This window comes from Sporothrix brasiliensis, assembly GCF_000820605.1.
Source record: "Sporothrix brasiliensis 5110 chromosome Unknown Cont20, whole genome shotgun sequence".
In the NCBI taxonomy this organism is placed as follows: Eukaryota; Fungi; Ascomycota; class Sordariomycetes; order Ophiostomatales; family Ophiostomataceae; genus Sporothrix; species Sporothrix brasiliensis.
The window spans coordinates 2356997-2378329 of record NW_024467139.1 but is presented as its reverse complement, the minus strand read 5'-3'; the positions used below and the strand labels follow the sequence as shown (position 1 = coordinate 2378329).

General features: G+C 53.3%; 8 protein-coding genes across 8 annotated transcripts; 6 read left to right on the top strand and 2 right to left on the bottom strand.

Moving 5' to 3' along the window:
* Nucleotides 1-332: 332 nt before the first annotated feature.
* SPBR_07929 (uncharacterized protein) lies at nucleotides 333-842 on the top strand (the record flags this gene model as incomplete). Its single annotated transcript, XM_040766182.1, has 1 exon — nucleotides 333-842. The coding sequence occupies one exon, from the start codon at nucleotides 333-335 to the stop codon at nucleotides 840-842; it is 510 nt and encodes a 169-aa protein (XP_040616635.1).
* A 278-nt stretch (nucleotides 843-1120) lies between these two features.
* On the top strand, nucleotides 1121-2467 carry SPBR_07297 (c2h2 finger domain containing protein; the record flags this gene model as incomplete). The annotated part of the gene is made up of 1 exon (XM_040765551.1): nucleotides 1121-2467. The coding sequence occupies one exon, from the start codon at nucleotides 1121-1123 to the stop codon at nucleotides 2465-2467; it is 1347 nt and encodes a 448-aa protein (XP_040616634.1).
* A 747-nt stretch (nucleotides 2468-3214) lies between these two features.
* SPBR_07530 (uncharacterized protein) lies at nucleotides 3215-4291 on the top strand (the record flags this gene model as incomplete). Its single annotated transcript, XM_040765784.1, has 1 exon — nucleotides 3215-4291. The coding sequence occupies one exon, from the start codon at nucleotides 3215-3217 to the stop codon at nucleotides 4289-4291; it is 1077 nt and encodes a 358-aa protein (XP_040616633.1).
* Nucleotides 4292-5408: 1117 nt separating this feature from the next.
* On the bottom strand, nucleotides 5409-6590 carry SPBR_07426 (rRNA 2'-O-methyltransferase fibrillarin; the record flags this gene model as incomplete). The annotated part of the gene is made up of 3 exons (XM_040765680.1): nucleotides 5409-5878; nucleotides 5974-6229; nucleotides 6327-6590. The coding sequence occupies 3 exons, from the start codon at nucleotides 6588-6590 to the stop codon at nucleotides 5409-5411; spliced, it is 990 nt and encodes a 329-aa protein (XP_040616632.1).
* A 1064-nt stretch (nucleotides 6591-7654) lies between these two features.
* Nucleotides 7655-8525, top strand: SPBR_07706 (large subunit ribosomal protein L17e; the record flags this gene model as incomplete). Its single annotated transcript, XM_040765960.1, has 3 exons — nucleotides 7655-7684; nucleotides 7889-8290; nucleotides 8370-8525. The coding sequence occupies 3 exons, from the start codon at nucleotides 7655-7657 to the stop codon at nucleotides 8523-8525; spliced, it is 588 nt and encodes a 195-aa protein (XP_040616631.1).
* Nucleotides 8526-9563: 1038 nt separating this feature from the next.
* Nucleotides 9564-9983, bottom strand: SPBR_07979 (uncharacterized protein; the record flags this gene model as incomplete). The annotated part of the gene is made up of 1 exon (XM_040766230.1): nucleotides 9564-9983. The coding sequence occupies one exon, from the start codon at nucleotides 9981-9983 to the stop codon at nucleotides 9564-9566; it is 420 nt and encodes a 139-aa protein (XP_040616630.1).
* A 4932-nt stretch (nucleotides 9984-14915) lies between these two features.
* SPBR_07919 (uncharacterized protein) lies at nucleotides 14916-15443 on the top strand (the record flags this gene model as incomplete). Its single annotated transcript, XM_040766173.1, has 1 exon — nucleotides 14916-15443. One exon carries the CDS (start codon nucleotides 14916-14918, stop codon nucleotides 15441-15443), a length of 528 nt encoding a protein of 175 aa, XP_040616629.1.
* Nucleotides 15444-18461: 3018 nt separating this feature from the next.
* On the top strand, nucleotides 18462-20317 carry SPBR_06947 (cytochrome P450; the record flags this gene model as incomplete). The annotated part of the gene is made up of 3 exons (XM_040765203.1): nucleotides 18462-18773; nucleotides 18851-19739; nucleotides 19827-20317. The coding sequence occupies 3 exons, from the start codon at nucleotides 18462-18464 to the stop codon at nucleotides 20315-20317; spliced, it is 1692 nt and encodes a 563-aa protein (XP_040616628.1).
* Nucleotides 20318-21333: the final 1016 nt, after the last annotated feature.

Genomic DNA, 21333 nt, shown 5'->3' with positions numbered 1-21333 from the left:
TGTTCCCGCGTTCTTCTTCTTTTTCTAGCCTAGGACAATGTTGATCTCGTAGAAACGCACTCTAACCAACATGTCTTTAGGGTCATCTCGTTGACAATCACTAGCAGTTTCCAGCCGCTGCTCTACTTTTATGAGACATCCCTCAGCATCTCAACTCGACAGGTCTCACACTCCCAGCACACCTATTGGCACTTTGTTCCTCCTCTCTGGCATTCTTGCCAGCACTAGCTTCCCTCTCTTGCTCCTAAACGGTATTTTGGAGGAGCCTGCGCCTCTTATTTCAGAACCCTACTTCTCATATTTCCCCCTTTCTCTCCTTCCCAGTCGACAATATGAGCAACGGCTCCGACGACTATAACACGCTCTATCCCGAGCCTCTTCAGAGTGTTTTCCCGTCATCGTCTCTGAACACCAACCAGCATATGTCACCCAGCCGGTTCTTTCCCAGATCGCAGCAGACTCTCCTCCCGCCAGCATCTGGACCCTTCGACGACGGCAGCAACAACATCCTCTACACCACTGATTTGCCTTTCACGAGCATGTTTGGTGACCACATGTCACCAACAATGTACTACGAGGACTCCGAAATGCGCATCTCTTCATCCAGCCTGTCGACGGCCTCCGGCCCGTCCGCGCCTTCGTCCGCAGTCGGCTCGCCCCGTTCGCACAACGACATCCCGACAAGCGTGCCCGAGTGGCCGGCACCACAGGTTCTCAGCGTCAGCCCAAACATTATGAGCCAAGGCGACTTTGGCCCTGGCGAGTACAGCTACACCAACAGCCACATGGACGAGTTTGCGCACTTTGAGTACCCCCAGCCAAAATCGTTTATTGGTACGTAACCTATGTACAATGCGGACGGCAGTTGTACCACACCCCAAAATATGAAACATAATGAGGGAAAGGAAAAGGAAAAGGACGAAGAAACATGAGACGAGAAACGAGAAAAAGCCTCATCAAATCGTTGTTCTTTTTTGCAGTTGATAGATTTTCGGCAGTAAAGAAAAGTTTCAGGCCAAAAATGCCTTGTCAGACTACGGGGGATCCTAGCTAACGCTTTTATCTCCGCACTCTTTTTTCTATAGCAGATCCAGCCATTCTTCAGTCTCATGTCCGCACAATGGGCATCCCGACCCTCGACACCTACCCGCAAATGCAGCAACCCAACCCTACCGCCTACGCAGCTTCGCCCAGACGCTCGCCTGAGCTCAAAGCCGACGCCATCTCGCCCTACGCCACCGGCACTGGCGCCTACCCTCAATTCAGCAGCCCCTACCTCACGCCCACCCCCATGGACGACAAGCGCAGCCAGGCCAGCCGTGGCAGCCAGGATAGTCGAAGCTCCTTTTCTGGATTTTCGGCTGACCCCACCTCGTCCGATGGCGAGAGCAAGGAGAAGTGCCCGGATCCCACCTGCGGCCGCCGCTTCAAGGACCTCAAGGCACACATGCTCACGCATCTGACGGAACGCCCGGAAAAGTGCCCCATCCAGACTTGCGAGTACAACATCAAGGGCTTCGCCCGCAAGTACGACAAGAACCGCCACACCCTCACCCACTACAAGGGCACCATGGTCTGTGGCTTCTGCCCCGGTTCCGGCTCGCCCGCCGAGAAGTCGTTCAACCGTGCCGACGTCTTCAAGCGGCACTTGACCTCGGTGCACGGCGTGGAGCAGAACCCGCCCAACAGCCGCAAGCGGCCTGCCGGCTCCAGCAGTGCCAACCCCCAGAAGCTGTCAACCTACGCGCCCGACGCCACTGGCAAGTGCAGCACGTGCTCCCAGACCTTCTCCAATGCGCAGGACTTTTACGAGCACTTGGACGACTGTGTGCTGCGCATTGTGCAGCAAGAAGACCCGGCCGAGGCGGTCAACGCCTCACGTCTCGCCGAGGTTGAGAACGACCGCGAGGTCCAGGCGACGCTGGAAAAGAACCAGGTCTTCTCGACTGCGGCCGCCGACTCGACGCGCGGCGGCGACGAGGACGAGGACGACTTGGACGACGAGGACGCTGCTGGCGACGACGAGAGCCCCAAGGACGGCTCGTTCCGCGGCGTGTCTGGCTCGCCCAAGAAGACCAAGACGGGCCCTGCCAACGGCGTCCAAAAGTCGCGCGGCCTCACGCACTCGCGTGGCGGCGTCCCTTTCACCGGCAAGCCACGGTCCCGCCGTAGCCGGCAGAACTACCCGACGTCCTGGGGCTTCGACAAGGGCCAGATGACCATGCGCAAGCGTGTCATGACCGTGTTCGAGGGCCCTCGCCGCCTGGCCAAGGACGACATGATGCTGTCGACCGAGCACGAGGTGCGCCTCAAGCTGTCGGACGGCAAGGCGTACGTGACCGATCTGGATGTCCAGACCCTCAAGCGTGCCGAGGGCTTCCTCACGGCCACCGACGAGGAGAAGGGTCCCTGGATCTCCGACGACCCGACCGCCGAGCAGATCAAACAGATGCAGGCCGGCATCTGAGGGGTGCTTTTCTTCCTTTGAGCCTTTCAGCATCCCCTCTGTGCCTTCTCCGCGTATTTCTCTTGTTTCTGGGCCCAAGAGATGACCCCACTCTTGAGGCACTTATATATTACTGGGCTTAATGACTTGATGCTGGGATTTACGAACGGTTTCTGGGTTTCTACTACTATACAATCCTTTTTTTGGGAGTGTTCTAATAGCCGTTTTCCTGATGTTTTTGTTTGTTTCTGGAGCTCGCGATTCTGTTCTTTTTCTTTTCTTCGCTCTTCACTGGCTTTTTCCTCCAGCAAGCCGTGTCCCTTCTTCGCTCATCTCTTCCACGGGACACAACTTGAAAAAGGCGGCTTGATATACCGATACCCTTGCTTAATTTTCGAATCAAATAGTAGTTTCTTATTAAAAAAGCCTGTCTCCTGTGCAACGTTGTTAAGACTAAAAAAACAAAGGAGCGTGTGCATGAGCACGTCTTCATGCGAATTATTCCGAGCACCGCTTTACAGCAGTGCCTATTTTTCCCCTTCGCTGACGGAAAGTGGAAAAAACAACGTCGTCACGCCCGATTCCCCACCGGAAGGAGCGACATGGCTATCAGCATGCCCCATCATGGTAGCGACTACCGCTTGCGAGAAAATTGTGTAGCGCTTTCTCGTCTCTGCACGAGCAGGACTAAACAGTCTGGTCGGAGGAGGCAGTAGAACGCAAGAAAAGCAACTGCGTGTCTTTCTCTCTCCTCCGTCCCCAAAGCAAATGTCGCTCGTCGATCGCGTGAGCCTTACGGGAGCACCTGGCGAAGAGCCCGAGGACTATCTGTGCTCCGCCCTAAGCGTCATCTTCCCCGGCGATATCATCAACCAGCACGGCGACGCCGACCATGGCGTCCTCTACACATCGCCCAACTTGCCCGAGCCGCTGCACTTGTGCGTGACTGACCCCGACGACCTGGCCGACCGCAACCTGTTTAGCCACTTTGTCTGGAACTCGTCGCTGCTGCTGGCCAAGTTGGTCGAGGCGGGCACGCTGGCCGTCGCTCAGGACGTTGCCAAGGATGCAGCCAAGTACGGCCGACAAAGCACCATTGCTCGCCTGCCCGGATCGGGCCCGCCCACGGCCATTGCTGAAGACCCCGTCGTCTGCGAGCATTACCCAGTCTCCAACTTTGACGTGGCCGGCCGCTCGTGCGTCGAGCTTGGTGCGGGCACCGCGCTGCCGTCCATCTTGGCTGCATTGCTCGGAGCAACTCGTGTGGCCGTTACCGACTACCCGTCCGAAGTGGTGCTCGAAAACCTGCGGGCGAACCTGGCGCGGAATGTCACGCGAGTGCCAGTGCAAACCTCGGCGTCGACAGCGTCAGCAGCGTCAGCATCATCAACCGAGCCAACAACGTCAACACTGCCAACAAAGAACCCCACGTCCACGGCTGTCGTATCAGTGGACGGCCACGAATGGGGCCAGTTCGACGCGGACATTGCCAAGACGGGTCACCACTCGTTTGACCGTGTATTTGTCTGCGACTGTCTGTGGATGCCGTGGGAGCACGACAACCTGCGCAAGTCCATCGATTGGTTCCTCAAACAGGACGACGACGCTCGGTGCTGGGTCGTCGGTGGTTTTCATACAGGCCGGGCCTCGGTGGTCGCGTTTTTCAACGAGGAGCTGCTGGCATCGCTCAACATGGAGATTGAGGCCATCTGGGAGCGGAACTGCGACGACCGCGAGCGGTCATGGTGTGTCGACCGGGGCATCGAGGACGCGACAGAGCGCAAGCGGTGGCTGGTTGTGGCCATCTTACGGCGGCTGCGGCGGAAATTGACAACACCGAGTTGATAACCGGGCCATCGCAGGAGACGTCATCATGGCGTTGTCATGCGGCTGTTCGTAACGTCGGGGCATCGAGTTGTTGCGCTTCTCGTCGAAATCGTCGAGCATCATATGATGAATACCATATCGTACAGCCGTTGATCCACGAGCAGTGACAACACCAGCCAAGTCGACTGGGCAGGACGAGTGCATATATATGCACAAAGATGCTGTGGCCCCTTCCTGTCACGAACCAACCTCACACGACCTTTGCCAGCTGAAAAACGGCTACACTCGGGAAATTGCAGAGTTTCTGGAACATGCATCGACTTAGTCGTTGGATGGGCACAAAATGCATTTCCTTTGTTTTCGTCGATCCGCCAGACAAACAAAAGTCCAACAGCCGCCTGGAGCCGCCGTTCCCCGCCAAGCGAATGACGACTAAAGGGGTCAAGTGCGTAGTGCGCATCGCGGGGGGAAAGCATGTTGTGCACAGCTGAAAGAGACACCATGACGGCCATTGGTGCGGGATGAAATGCCTCTTTTCCAAAAACAGGTCAAATGTGACGAAGAAATTTAGAAAGCCAGCTCCCGGAAACAAGTTCAGCGCATACGAATCGAGACAAAAGTCGCACGTACATAGCATAGGCGATAGAATTTAGATGGATAAAAACACATAAAATTAATATCATACAAGAGAAACATCAACGCCGTACGAACGCCGGATGCGCCTCTTTTTTGCTGCAATGGACAACAAAGACATGCAAAAGCCGAGGTAGTGGGTGCCAACGAAACGGTGCCAAAAGCGCAACGGTAATGAAAAAAAGAAGACGAAAACATAGAGGGATGACAACAGGCGGCAAAAGTGACGAAAGCAAATCCAAAAAAAGACCCAAACCCAGATATAAGCCAACGTGTAAACAAGCAGAAACAAGACGCCGAGCGAGTGCGCGCTTTGGTAGGGAGGCAAACGTGAGACAAGTGGACACAGAGAACAGACGAGATATTTCCATATAGACGGCCCTTGGGCGCCATATGGGGCCTTGGCCGTCGTTCTCGGATTCCTCTTCTCTCTCGCCTACAGCCTCACTGTCGCAACCACCCACACCTCATATTCAACCAAATGAACGGGGGGCTGCACAGTTTAACCCTCGAACTCCTTCTGCAGGTACACGGCCGCGACGAGGGCATGGTCACGCTCGTACGGCTCCAGAGTCAGCTGCTCCTTGGGGAAGAAGCGCGACTCCTTGAGCTTCTGCACCTCGCTGGCGAAAACGGCCTCGGGCGCCGCCGTCGAGTCGATACAGTTGGCCTTGATACTCAGCAGCAGGCCACCACCTTGCCGCAGGAACATGCTGGAGTTGAGGGCGACGATACGGGCCTGGTCGGGCTGGGCGACATCGGAGAAGACGACGTCGACCATGGGGACGAGGAAGCGGTACTTGAGCGGGTGGCGGGCGTCCTGGACAATGGGGACGATGTTGGGGCGCTTGGACGCCATGTTGATCAGGTCACGGCCAGAACGGTGGCTGAACTCGACGGCGTACACCATGCCGGTGGGGCCGACCAGGTCGGAAACGTGGGAGACGGACGTGCCAGAGGCCGCACCGAGGTCTGGACGACGCACATATGTTAGTAAATCGGAAAAGAAGAGACGTTGAGGGAGCTCTTCAATAATCGGCGCCACACGCAGCGCAGCTGGGACGTACAAAGGACCTTGGAGCCGGGCTTGATGAACAGATTGTCGACACCGCCCAGAATACCGGCAGCCAGCTTGGACCGGAAAGGGTTCCAGATGCGGTACTCGACCTTGCCAGCTGGCGTGCCGTCCTCGTTCTTGGCTGTGTTCTCGACAGTAATGCGCTTCTCGCCGTAAACCGAGATGCCAGGGGCGAAGTTGCCAGTGGCCAGCAGATCCTCCTTGCCGCCGCGAGCGACGAAGATACCCTTGTGACGATGCGGCTCCTGATCAGAAAGAAAACAGCTTGTTAACTATGCGCCCCTTTGTGACCTTTAAAAAGCTCGAACCTGAGCTCGAGCTGGACTTGGAATCTCAACTTACAACAACGACCTTCTTGCCACCGCTGGCACCGCTGGCACCACCACGACCGCCACCACGGCCGCCACGACCACGAGCACCACCACGAGCACCACCACGGCCACCGCCGCGACCGCCAGCGCCGCCCGGCCCGCCACGGCCAGCACCGCCGAAGCCACCACGAGCACCGCCACGACCGCCACCGAAGCCACCGCGGCCACCGCGGTCGCCGCCGCCAAAGCCGCCACGGCTACCACCGCGAGCACCACCGCGAGGAACGAAGCCCATCTTGTATTCGAGAGGTCCGGGAGAAGTAAGAGAGGAGAGAGCAGCAAGCTGAGCGCTGCAAACGTGAGGGCTCTCGGAAAAAGAACGAGAAGAAAAGAAAATGCTCGAATGGGGATCCTTGCTTTTGCCTTGCGAGAGGTGAAGTCAAATTGGCAAAAAAAGTCAAAGGCAAAACTTTTTGCTAGGGGGAAAAGAGCGAGGCGGCGAAGGTAGAACAGAGACCAACAAAAAAAAGTTGCTAGGTCCGCCATCCAATGAAGGGACAAAATTTTTAGTTTCCGCCTTTTTCTGCCGTAGCCAATCACGACTAGTTACCGCAGGCCCATCACGGATAATGTATATTGCTTATCCCGTCCGACAGTCTGGAACCGACCCACTATTTCATCATATGAGTCACGTGCATTAAGTCCATTTGGATGACAAAGATTTTAAGCTGGTCCCATCTTTTCCTCCTGCTTTTGCCAGTCACCACGTAGGGCAGCCCAACCCTAGCCGACATTCAACTCGACATTCTACTCTCTGCCCCCCGTGAGACTACAAAACCGACCCGCCAGTGGGCGACAAAATTTCGAAGCGTGCGGCCCCACTCTTTCTTTCCCTCGCAAAGGCCCAGCCAGAAAAAAATATTGAGTGTCGATTTTCACGCAGAGAAGTTCGCTCTCCCATTTTCGTCGTTTCCCATCATCAACAATCTACACCACCACCCACCGTCTTCACCACCCAACAGACAAGATGGTAAGTCGGTCGTGAATACGTTTGGACGATGCGGCATTCTTGCACTTGACCGATACTGCCAGCTTGTGGCCGCCCTCCTGCTTCTGCCTCTTCTTCGACCTCGCGCGACGAAACGTTTTCGAACCTCGACAAGCGACATTTGCCCCAACGAGAAAGGATCCTACCGACGACATTGCACCCTCGGACTAGTTGACGCTCGACCGACTTCTGATTCAATTCAAATACCGGACTGGCTTGCGAAGAGGACGTGCGAAGGAACGACACAATGCGCTTACTAGTTACGGCCGAATGCTAGCACTCGAGATGGTGACCCAAGTCGGATCGTTGAAATGTATCGGACAACGAAGCGTACCACCGACGTGAGACGACGGCAAGCACAAGAAGACGCAGAGCAGACGGCGGACAAGCAGCAGCACCGGTTTGGGGCTTGAATTCCAACAGTAGACTAAGTCGGTCGCGATTTGGTCTATGATGGGAGGAAAAACAAATGTGCAAATAATGCGGAATGACTCTTTACATGGAGACGGCAAGACTAACCGGAGTTTCCTTTCATCTCGCTACAGGTTCGTTACGCCGCCACGGAGATTGCCCCCGCCAAGTCGGCCCGCGCGCGCGGCGCCTACCTGCGCGTGTCGTTCAAGAACACCCGCGAGACCGCCCAGGCCATCAACGGCTGGAAGCTGCAGCGCGCTGTTACCTTCCTCGAGAACGTCAAGGAGAAGGTCGAGGCTGTCCCCATGCGCCGGTACGCCGGCTCCACCGGCCGCACCGCCCAGGGCAAGCAGTTCGGTGTCTCCAAGGCCCGCTGGCCCAAGAAGTCCGCCGAGTTCTTGCTCGGTCTGCTCAAGAACGCCGAGTCCAACGCCGACGCCAAGGGTCTCGACACCAGCAACCTGGTCGTCAAGCACATCCAGGTCAACCAGGCCCCCAAGCAGCGGCGGCGGACGTACCGCGCCCACGGTCGCGTATGTGCTCTGTCCTTTTTCTGGTGTTTTGTGACGGGGCTGCTATGTTTTGTAACCTACCGCTAACAATCATTCTCAGATCAACCCGTACATGTCGAACCCCTGCCACATCGAGCTGATCCTGACCGAGGCTGAAGAGACCGTTGCCAAGGGCGAGAGCACCGCCTCGTCGGTTGCCCACCTGTCCTCAAGACAGCGTGGCCAGCGCGTCCGCCGCGCCCTGACTGAGGCATAAATGCTTCACCGGGGCGGTAGATGGTAGGAGAAATGTTTTCTGTGTGAAAAAAGGAGACGGGTGTTGAAAAAAGGTTCAGTGGTTATTGGCGTGCATTTGGGACAGGTCAGGACAAGCGAGAGCCAGCAACCAAAAACGAAAACCAAACACCTTGTGTGCGGCAGTGGACAAAGCGAAGAGGGCGGAGATGAAGATCGGCGGAGAAGGAACCCATTTCACTTCCCTCTTCCTGACCCTATACTGTGCTTCTGTCCCTGTTGTCCACAGGACGGGCATCTGTGGTCTTATTTTCATTGTTCAAAATATAAAAGAGGCTTGTGTCTCTTTTTCTATGGTCCTTCTTCTTTGAAACACTTCGGCAACCGAGAGGCACAGGACGTGCGGAGTGGGATGGGATAATGGGGCTTGCGAGTTTTTTGTCCCTACTTTCCAAAATCAATAAAGAAAAAAAATCTGAGAAAACTGAAATGCTTGTTTCCCGTACTCATACTCGAATAGTGATGTAGACATTCGTTGTTGCAATGGCTACCATATACACATGTATCCATATTTTATGCCTGCTATCTGTGTATGTTTTGGTGCTACGAAAAAAATCCTGTTCGGAATTTTAGAATGATCGTTATGTATATTGTACTATCGCTTTGTTTATGCTCTATTTACTTATTTCCGGCAACCCTTGTGTTCTAACGAACAGGTGGATAATATATAAGCAGAAATAATGACAAGCACTTGCCTGTTTGGAGCCAGAAATTGGCAAGAAAAATGAAGTAAAAAAAAAAGATATAGAGATTAGTTTTTAAAGAGAAAATCACGCGCAAACTCCCCCACCCCCCAAAAATCAATAAATCAACTGGTATCTAAACGTAGCGTTGAAATCTGATGCAAGACGAGGACCCTGTTCAACTCCTGTGGATATCACCAGGCAAAGAAATATACACACGGGAGTATACCGAGAGGTACAAAATTAACACTTTCCAGACGAATACATGTACTACAGAGAGCTAACTGGGCTTCCGGCCTCCAAGTAGGTTGATGTGCCTAAGTGTCAAGCTTGTGATTTTGCATGGCATGGAGCATGTTTTGGAGGATCGAGCCTGTATGGCTTTCGTCAATGTGGCCAATAAAATGCACCTTGGTATTGTGCTCCACGCTTTGGGGTTTGGCGTAGTTGATTCGTGACACACTGCTGAGCTTTTCCGAGCTGGTTGGAATCATCATGATGGGATCGTAGCCAAGGGCCGGCTCACCGGGCGTCAATCTCGGCTCAAGACCCTGGCTATACACGATGCCATGCTGGAGCGCCTTCACATTTTTGTTACAGCCGCGATTGCCGTAGGTAAATATGGGCAGGCAAATGCTATGTCCGGGGAAGGTGGAGGTAACGATAAATCGCCGCTTTTTATGGAAGACGTTGTTGTCGCTACCGGATGTAAGGGTGCTGCCGGCATTGGAACCCATTGGCTCCGGCCAGTCGATTTTGAAAACCTAGACAAACGAATATGTTAGAAGCCTCAAGTCATATTATTTCCTCCCACTCTGGAGATAATGACTTACCCGTCCTTCCCTGAAATCCCTTGTAGGGTGAACATTATACACTGCACATCCTGGTCAGTATTCTACTTTTTTATGAATGAGAGATAGAGATCGTACATGTGCTCCGTCCTGCCTGGGGGGTGAATCCAGGACGGTGCTCAGGAGGCCCGGGTTGATATGAGGTCCAGGCGCCTGGCAACGGTGCGGTTGGTGACTTTGGCAAAGCGTACGTATTAGATACCAGTCCTGGATATGGAACGTTAGCACACGACGTCGCCGAAGGCTTAGTTTTGATAGACTGTATTACTTGGTTGAGATGTCCTTGTGGAAAGCTCCCCTTCGGCTAGATCGTCGATTCTGGAGTCGATGCCAGCACCTAGGAACAAAGTCAATGTCAGTAGGATACTATGGGGTTAATGAGACACGGTGGGTATAGAAGTGAAAGACATGCCTATCAGGTTGCTTTTGGGGAAATTATATCCATCTGAAATTCCGGTTCCGACACCGTGTTGGTATCCTACGAAAGCATCATCAGTAAGGCTTTCAAAAAGGATTTGCGGATCATTCGACCAAGAACATATAAGATGTATAGTTCCACCACGTTTTCGTACCGTACGGAGTTCCCCCTGATGAATAATCCTGTTGCCATCTGCTGTAGGTTGTCGCTGCCTGGCCATATACAACGGGTGTCGAGGATGAGATGGGTTGATTAAAATCTTCGGAAAGCAGTGAGTTAGCCGCTACTTAAAAAAAACCCTGCCTGAAAGTTTTGCTAGAATAATAGGTGTACCTGAAGCAGGGCGACCTTTGTAGATGCTGTGGTTCGGTCGATTTTGATACTGCGCAGTTCCTGTGTCCGATGATCCGAGAGCTCCGTACCCGCCAAAGGTGTCATTAAATTCACCGTTTCCATATGGGCCGTTTGAAAAACTTCTGTGGTGTTCTTGAGGGCGAGTCTGGCCCTGCATCCAGCTTGCGTCGACTGAAGCTGAGTTTCGGTGGCTCGAGTAGAATTGATTTTGGCCGTGGCTGACCCCCTGGCCGGAGGAGGCGTTATATACAGGATCTTGCAACAGTTCCTGGGTGCCCGCTTGGCCTGGAGTGTCCCAAGACCGCCAGGGCCCGCTGTTTGCATGATAGGACGTGCTTTGTAGCTGGCCGTATGCGTTTTGGTTGAGTACCGGCGACCAAACGACCTCAGTCTGCTCCTGTGCTGTATGGAAATCGTATGGACCTTTGGCGAATACGGAACGAGACGATTGAAAACGCTTATGCTTTTCCTCTGGCTCGTAAGAACCAAGAGCGAGTGGAGGCGAGCTTAACGTGTCGACGGTCTTTATGTGGGCCTCGTCTCTCTCCTCCCGATATTCCTGCCTTGGATTGGGAGCGGTGGACGACTTGGCTGATGTGATATGGAGACCACCAGCTAGCTCTGCAAGTGTGTCGACCACTTCGTCTAATGGTAATGCACTGCTGTCGATGGTTTGTGGGATGGCAATATTGGCGGTGGAAGGGACATTCTCGACCTGCGTATGGCCATCGCCGTCCGCTGCTGTCGCAGCAAGTCTGCCTGTTTCACTCCTCTCTTCCATACTGGGAAAGCTAAAGATGACGGGAAAATAAAAGTGGAATGAATCACAAAATATGTAGAGTGGAACATAGATCACCAGGCAGGAAAAATACAAGAAATGGTTGACAAACGACAGCGTGACGGCAATGCAGCAGCACTGGCCATATATGAGCGTTCCAGTGCTGCTGCAGCTCTATCCATAACGAGTTCGTAGCCTCGTGGCCGTCGACCTTTTGTGCCTTCAGGCTGTGAGGGCAGTGTCAGACCGCTTGTTATGCGAATCAGGACATGAAAATGTGCAGAACTACGGCGTTTGTGCTCGCTTGTAATGTACAAGACGAAGCGGCCTGGCCGCAGTCAGTGGGAGAGGAATGGGTGTAACGAAGACTTGGTAAGGCACAGGATGTACTCTCCCTTTGGCAGGCAGCCTAGTTGCGAGACTGTGCAGATGCCTGAGCATCGAAATGTGATGTGGGTGACATAGGCTGCTGTGCATGGCGTCAGTGCCTGAGAGGGTGGTTGACTGAACAAGGTGCAACAATGAGAGGATCACAGGAACCAATGTGCAAAACGACAGGGCGGAGGTTGCCTGGTGTGGTAGCAATTTTACTTTTATGACCTAGGATGCCGCATGTTGTGGCTGTAAACTCTCTTGTTGTGAGGGATTTGTGTTGATTTAATAGAGAGTTGCTATCACTCTCGGGCAGCCTGCCCTCCTTGATGTGCTGGCTTGGGAAGGTGGTGTGTGGTCAATGACAGGTTATGGGAAGTAGCACGGCAAGAAGGTGCGGCTTGGAGGTCAGAGTTCCTGCCCAGTCGTTCCTCCCCCACGGACTGAATTGTGCCGGTTGTTCCTTCCAAAGAGAAGTCATTTGACGAAGGGCAAGAAAATACCTGGCGGAAGGTGCTATCGCCAATGTAAGAGCAGAATATCCCCAGGAATGGAAAGAGCGCCTCTCGATCCCAACAAAATATGGACGGTCGCCATTTTCAAAATACCAAATAAACTCAGCTTCTGCACTCCAAAACCGACGTCGGTCAATATGTGAGAGGTGCTACTTTGCGACTTTGTCGAATGAAAAAGGAGCGGCAACCAGCAAACACGGCTTTATTTCTTGACACGACCACCAGACTTTCAGTGCCTTTCCCCCGCACCGCTGTTGTGCTTTCGACTTGATCCCGCCCGATTTGCTTGTCCAAGGCAACACTTCATCACTTTAACCGAGCAGAGAGGCTTGTGAGTGGTCGCCCTGTTTTGTGCGCTTTGCCACACCAAACACCATTGGCTTGCCGCCCAGAGCAAACTGGCATGATTTTCCATTGGATTGGGGGCAGAGCCGCACTTTACTTTCCTCCCTTGGAGCTGGACCTGTCGCGTTCTGTTTGCCCTTGTCAGTGAAGTTTGAGCATCTTGCGCCGTCTCCCAGCATTGCGTGTCCCATCTGGTGCATGTGAGTATGGCTGCGTCAGGACTTCATATGGCTGCTGGCTCTCTCTGCAGGTCTTGTACTTTTTCCGCAGTCGCGAGTACTGACACAATTCTCACAGCCTTACTTACCAGAGCTACTTCCACTCCCATCCAACTGTCACATTATCATACAAGCTAGCCTTGTTCTTTCCGGTATTGCGTCGGCGCTGGTCGGCGACGGCAAGGCTAGGCTATGGCAGCAACAGCAGGCCAACCACTACAGTCGCCGTCGACTCCCGACAATCTTGAAATGCTGAACACAAGATATACTTTTCACGAACGCGAGCCGATCTTCAAGAGCGATTTCAACGCCGTACAAGAGACGCATCACCGTCGTGATACCTCTTGCGACATGCCAAATAACCAAACGGATGGTTACTTGGCCACTCGACATCTACATTTTCCCGTTGCCGCCGCTTCAAATACTCCCCATGCGGATTTTCAAAACGAAGCCCGCCATGAACCTTTCCACATGCCCCTCGCCATGCCCTCCGACAAACCATCCGACCTACCTCTTGGCAATATACCCGCTGGGCGACCTCCCAATCCTTTCATGCCTTTCGACCCTCCCGACGCTGCCTACTCTGACAGTGAAGATTCAAACATCTTCTCTGGCGTTTCTTCACCAGGCCGGAAGGCTCGCCGGGATATGCGGGTGTTTCCACCGGTACAAACGTGGTCTGGGGTATCCCCCGCTTTTTCCAGCGGCCCGATAGCTGACCCTGATCCGGCCGCGTACTTACCAGTCGTTGGCTACCGTTACGACGACGACCACATTTATGCCCGCCCCCAAATGAGCGATGGCGAGCTCATGGGCACTAATATTGCTTTTTCGCAGAAGGCCAACACCATCCCCGCCATCTCAAACCTATGGGCTGACCTATTCAATCAAAGGCAAGGGGTGCGGCGGTATCACAAGAGGATGTCGGAGCTTCGCAGTCAGATCCAAAGCTTACGATCCGAAAAAACCAAGGCTGACAACGCCCTTCATCGCCTAGCTCTTTCACACTCGCTGTCCGGGCAAGCACTTCCTCCTGTTCGGTCGGCGTTGCTCATTGAAAAGGTCCGCAGCCTTCATGATACGTACGCAACTGTGGAGGCGCAGTACGAGAAGTTGGAAACGGAATTGAACCTGCGTGAGGTGAAGCTCGAGGTCTCAGAGTCGCGGTTCTTTCAAAGCATCCCGTCTGTCGCAGATGCTTCTGGACAAGAGATGTCCATTTTGGCGAATATCCCGTTTCGACCCGCGACGAACCACACACGTTTCCAGAACAGCAGCGGCAGAGAAAGCGACCCACGAGTTCAGACCGCACCTGTCTCTCGTTCGGTATATTCGATGGTGCCACCTGATGAATGTCTTCTTGGGATTTCCGGCGAACGACCGGGGGACGTGCACCCCCTTTACACTCACCTTCTCCGAACGATTAGCGCTCTCAAAGCGTCCAGAGAGAAATACGAAGACCTTGTCAGTGAACGTGATGATATTCTGGAGAGCATAGGAAACCAGTTGTTGTTGGATCGCAGCCGAAGGAACCAGGACACCGACTTCAACAACTTAGAATTGAACCTAAGAGCAGCTGTCAAGTCTGACCTATTTCAGGAGAGGTTTGCAGGTTATTTGGACGATAGCGATCGGGAGTTTTTGAAGCGCTTTGGCGAGCAGGAAAAGATACGCCGAGGCGCAATTATCTCCCTCGAGTGGCAGGTTGCCAGTATCCGAGAAACGTGCGTTCGCAAGGCCATTCTTCCCGTTAATTTGCCTCCCAAATCATTGCCTTTCGATTTCGACGACGGCTACGAATACGACGGCGATGATGATATGGCCATAAGCTTCGCGACGAGAGATCTTCATCCCAATGTCAAACCCGTTACAACAAGCTTCCCGGTGTTGGTGACGGACCCACTGCTTGCAATCAAGCAATACCCACTGGCCCCAAAAGACGCTATTCGAAAAGTTATCGCCCTGCCCGAGGACGACCCGAAACGCCGACTGCTTCTCGATGACTACGTCAAAGAATACGGCATCTTGTCGTCTCTTTCTCGCTTTGAGTCTGGAAACAAGGCCGATTTTGTCAACCGATGGCTGTTACAGAGCCTGCGCATGTCGCCAATGGCCGCTGTGCTTCTTTACACGGAGTTCTCTGGCATCTTGCGTGTAATCAACATTGGACAATGGCAGAATGACGTGGTGCACTTTTGGGCTCATGATGGCACGAATGTTCCAGAACCATACTTTGGTGGGCCCGTCACAGAGCCTCTGTCGTCTTGTTCTTCGACGACATCCTCCTCGTTCATTGTCGAGAATCACGGCGAGTCGGGTTCTGGTGGTGCTAAAATGCACGTATGACATCCGGCCTGCTACACATATTGGCCGTGGCAGAGATTTCCGAGTTTATTTTCTGTATCCCCGTTTATACCCAGTCTTTTGGCTACCACATTTTAGGAGTACATTTTGGGTACACGTTTTGCAGATTGTTTTTGGTGGGAAATGCTTTCTACACTTATCCTTTGCTGGGTCTTGCGTATTCGTCTTTTACCTTTCCATAGTACTTTGTTTGTTGGGTTGTTCTGTAACTATATTTATATTTGACACGTCCAATTCCTTCAGTGGCTTCTCGTCAGTACTTGCTCCATCACGTTCTTTCCAAGTGTCCACCGACATGAATGGCGGCTAGCGGAGAGCGATGCTCTAAAAGCGGGCCGAGCCCTCTAGCGGGGGACTCGTGCCTTTTAAAATACGAGGCTTTCTGCACAAGTTGTTGTTCGGTTGGACAGCCTGTTGTCTGACATGATGGCTCTTTCTGTATAAAACGTGGATGAACTGTTCTGGGACAGGCCCGCCTTGGCTTTATGCTTTCATGTTTCTTTGGCTGCAACTTTCTCTGGCCAAAGGAAGGATACGTATACGCAAACTCAACTACATGCCTCGTCTCGACCACGCCGGCCGAGTGCAACGCAGACGGCCTGCTTTTAGAAAGAAAATCGGCTATTGCAGGTACCCAGACATGAGTTCCGAGGAGTACATTGACACAGCATACGTCCTCTGTGGTGTAGATAGAGGAGTGGGAAAACAAGTTCTGTTGTAGCTTAAATGTGGGTATGAGAAAGCAGACAACGATTTGATTGATAGGACGGCGTGTATTTCCTGAATACGCATCAGGGGCATCAGAGGTAAAAGGCTCAAAAGATGGTTAATTTGGTCAACGAGAAATGACAGGGAACGTGGACCATTCGGAAACGCGGCACAAGGGTTCAAATATGGAGGAGAAAAGGGCAGGGTTGAAAAGCCTGCAAACAGTTTTCACAGGCGTCTTTTCTTCTATAACTTGTCTGGGAACGGGTACTGCTGGAGACGGGTACGATTGGTTTCTTGGCTAAGACGAGCCGCTTGCGAAAGAGAAGGTCCTTCGCTTTGACGAGACTTGACCAAACAATTGTGTTGTAGAATCTGCATATCTTGTGCTCTCTCCTTTGCGGGTGCTAATTCAGGGCCCAGGCAGCTTTTCGTAGTCATAGTACGTTGTCAGTTCTTGCCAAGCAGTTTTGCTGCTCGGAAACGCACACTGCCGGCAACGGGTTGGTCTGCCACGGAGCAGGACAAGGAGCACAAGAGGCTGAAAGCTCGACAACAACGAAAACACGGGGTTACGGACGACGAACAGAACAATTCTTTCAGAAGAGACGCGGACAATAATAAGGCGTGGAAAGAGAACAGGTACAAACTACTCCGCAGAGCAGGGTTTGTGTTCTCGTTGTTGAAGTGGCTCATGTTTCAGGCTTGCGTGAGGTCGTCGCAAAAGCGGGTCCGCCGCAGATCGAGGAGGCTCGGGGTACGGAGCCAGCAGCAGGCCTGTTTGCTTCTCTTGTGGTGAGTATTTTTTTTTTTTTTTTTTTTTTTTTTGTTGTGTGTGTAGAGCTGGGTTCCGTGACTTGTACGCCGTATTTTTGCTACAAGAAGTATTGCGTGTCGTGTAAAGTTCTGGCGCTCGCTGTTTGTTTGGATGGCATGCCTTAAATTTTCATGCTCCAAAAGACCCCCCTGGCAAGGAAGCTTTGGCCAGATCCAAAACGGGGAAAAGCACGACGTAAAAGGCGTAAAAGGTGGCTTGCTTGTATCGTATTGTGTATCGCATTCTGCTTCGGGTTTCCAGCTCTGTGGAGGAGGCGCTCCGTACTCCAGTGGTCCATCCAGACTGGTCCAAAAGGCCCGTTCGACTGCCGAGTCGCAGTCTCGTCGCGGACCGCTGCCAAACACACTCCCGCGGCTCCTGTCCTGCTTGGCGTTTATGTCAAAAAGGTACGTCGCACGTCCGTGGAATCAGACAGGATAGAACAAAAAAGCAGGACGATGCCAAACAAGAGCCATCTCGACGTCCGGCCTGGTGCCTAGGAAACCTTGTTTCTTGTTGTCTGTCACTGGCTTTCCATATTCTCTGTTCTCCTTTCTCTCAGTTTTTCCACGTTCTACGGTGAGTAACATCGTTACATTCCCTTCTTTACCGTACAGACTCTGGACACGGCCGTTTCTGCACCTTTCCGGTTTCTTGACTACGGAACGCCTTTTCTCCTTACGCTTTCGGTCACATCTAGCCTATCATCCATCTCATACCTCCTGCCCATCACTCCTCGCCGCAAAGGGCCTCTTCCGTGCCTTTTTCCCTTTGTGTCCTTTCTCCCAACTTCTTTTTTTCTTCCTTTTCCCCTATTTTGTTTCTATCCGTTCCTTTCTCTATCTTCTTTTCTTTTCTCCTCCGTTGATGTACTTCCGCCTCCTTCTCTTTTTTCCTTCCTCTCTACCCATTCCCTTCTCCTCTTCGGACAGTCCTGGCTTGTTTTGTTTGGATCTGTTCGGTTGACCCGAGTTGTTTTATTCTCACCTCCTCAATCGTTTACATTCTTTCCACCTCATCTCTTCCTTTATTCTGCACTCCCTTCTCGCCCTTGCCATTTGTCGTCTATTGCTTTTCTTCTTATTACTGTCCACACAATCCTTAATCGTCACGGCGTGCTTCTTTCTCACAGTCCAATGATACCGCACAACCTCACATCGATCACCTGTCTGTAACAGGACACGCGACATCGTATCGTCTTCCTCTTTGAACTCGCCCTTGTCTCATTGGATGCCTTTGTTGTCATTCAATGGCCACAGTCTCTTTCCGCCAACCACCGCTCCACCGCTCTGCTTTTCACCTCGACCTGCATCGTGAAAAGGGCGTACTCTCCTTAATTTCAGCCCCATAATATTGCATCATATCAAAGTGGTTTCTGGTTTGTCAAATCAACCGACTATCGACGGCATCCACGAGACCCAAACCTCCTCGCCATCCTCGTCTTTCACACCTCCACCCCCACCGCCAACCGCAGTATGACCAACTCATCTTCCACGGCAGCGGCCGTCCGCAGCAGCACATACAACATCTTCAACAAGGCCGACTCGCTGCTCGACATTGCGCCGGCAGCTCGCATGGCTGCGGCGTCTGTGTCCAAGTCCGTCTCGGCATCGTCGGACCCGTTTGCCAGCCGGCTGAGCTATTACATCGGCCTCGCATGCGTCCTCCTCACCGTCTACCTCGTGCACGGCCACCGCAAGCCGAAACTTAACCTGCCCTTTTACAAGGCAGCCAAAACAAAATGGATCTTCAGCGCCGAAGACCTTGTTCGGGACAGCTATAATAGAGTATGTGTCGCACGGTCGTCGCTTCCCCTTTCACTTTCCTAGTGTGACCGCTCGTTCCTGCCTCCTAACACGTGCAGTTCTACGACAAAGTCTATCAAATCAAGGCCACGGAAGGCACGCAGGTGCTCATTCCGTCCAAGTTCATCGCCGAACTGAAAGGCCTCCCGGAAGACATTCTCAGCGCCACCGAAGCCGTCAACGAGGCGATGCTGAGCCAGTACACCAAATTCAGTCTCGGGCACAATGGCGACATGTTGTCGGCCGTCGTGCGCACGAAGCTGACACAGAACCTGGCGCGGCTCGTGCCGCAGCTGCGCAAGGAGATTGAGTACGTCGTGGCCACCGAATTTCCCGAGTGCAACGACTGGACGCCGGTCAAGGTGCATCCGTTCGGCCTCCGGGCCATTGCGCGCCTCAGCGGCCGCGCTTTCGTCGGCACGTCCATCAACCGCAAGGAAGAGTGGATGGACACCAGTATCAACTTTGCCATGCACGTCTTTGTGGCTGTCGTGAAGCTGCAGTTCATCCCGGCATGGCTGCGGCCGATCGGCCAGTTCTTTGTATCCGACCTGCGCCGCATCCGCGACGACATTGCCCGTGCCAAGGCCATGCTGCAGCCCATCATGGAGGAGAGGCTGCGCGACATGGACATCCCCGGCTACGAGAAGCCCGACGACCTGATCCAGTGGCTGCTGGACACGCTGCCCGCGGCGGAGCGGCGCGACTTCCGGGCGCAGACAGAGCTGCAGCTGGTGCTGAGCGCGGCGTCGATCCACACGACCAACAACCTGCTGGCGGACTGCATGTTTGACCTGGCCGCCTACCCGGACGTGCAGCGGGAGCTGCGCGAAGAGGCACTCACTGTGCTGCACAGCGACGAGGCATGGGCACGCAAGGACAGCATGGTGCGCCTCAAGAAGATGGACAGCTTCATCAAGGAAGTGCAACGATTCTCGGGAAACATCAGTAGGTCCCCGTCCCGTCCTTGTCCCTACAGCTCGTATCGTCATAGAATAGTCTCCACTAACCATGGATATTTTTGTTTCACCTCAGCCGGCTTCATTCGCAAGGTCATGCAGCCCATTACACTCTCCGACGGCACCTGCTTGCCCAGCGGCACCAAGATCCTGGCGCCCCAGGTCGGCTACTCGCGCGACGAGCGCCACTACCCGGAGCCCGACACCTTTGACGCCCTGCGCTTCTTCCGCCTGCGCCAGCGCTCCGAAGAGGACGGCCGCCGCTGGCAGTTTACCACTCTGGGCGACACCAACATGAACTTTGGCGCCGGCAAGCACGCTTGTCCGGGCCGCTTCTTTGCCGGCAACGAGCTCAAGATGATGCTCTCGTACTACCTCATCAACTTTGACATGAAGCTGAAGGACGGCGAGGAGCGTCCCCAGCCCATGATGATTATGATGTCCAAGACGCCGAACCCAGACGGCGAGGTGCTCTTCCGGCGGCGGACAGTCGACACAGTCGGCGATGTTGACAGCACTCGCACCAGCACCAGCACCAGCACCACGTGTGATAGCACATTGTTATGAAGCAAAGGGTCACGGTCTGGTTCGTTTGGTCTGCTTTGATTTTGTATGGCCTGAGGGTAGTTTGTTTTGTTTTTGTTGCAAAAGGGCCTGGCGTCCGATACCCAATATAACTGTACATATTTTGAAGTGCCGGACTCGGGCATACGGATACGGAATCAGCAAAAAAAGAGAATACTGCATACAACGACCGCATAGGGCGTGTTTTGTTGCGCGTGTAGGAAATACGAGCGCGTAGACGCGATAAGCGACAAAGTGTTTTCTGAACGAGTCCAGAATTCGACGGAGAGATGCAAGATGCGACAAGGACATGCAGCGCGGGACTCTGATTATTGTTGTTGCATCGTCTCCCCTTGATTCTGCCAGCGGGTGGGCATTCTGTTACGGCTTGCGTCCTTGGAAATTGAAGTAACGAGCAATGTCACCAGCACCTGCATGGCCCTTCTGCTGGTCCTTTGGACGGAGTCCTTTCGCTGTGGCCTTCCGAGCTTGGCATCCTTCTGGGCTCCGGCTCCTTCTCAGCTCCTTCTCACATGTCTTCATTCCTTCTGCGGCATTCCCTTCTCCCCGTCTCTGACTCCTGTCATCATATTAGGATGGACTGCTTGCTGCAGCCAACAGGGTGTTAGCACCAGCGGAACCTCCCATGTCAACAGACGTCACGGCGGTACTTTCTGCGACAGTGCCAGGGAATGGAGTCGGCACTGTGCCGGTTGTATCGTGCCATTCCCCAGGAGAAGCGCCAAGGTGCTTCCTATTCAGGAAGGCAAAAAAACATCGCTGTCAACTCGGTTGAGCAAACAAGGCTATGACACGTTTTGCCGCACGCCTCGCGCTTCACTGCTTCTTTGAGCCAAAGAAAAGAGAGCAAAAAATATAACATGAATTAAAAAAAAATCCCAAAAAATCCGAGAGCCGCAGCCCGGCCGTTGTTCTCCGCAAGCGAGCAACAGCACTAAGAAAGATAGCGGCTCATTTTTTTTCTTTTTTTTTTTTTTTTTTTTTTTTTTTNTTTTTTT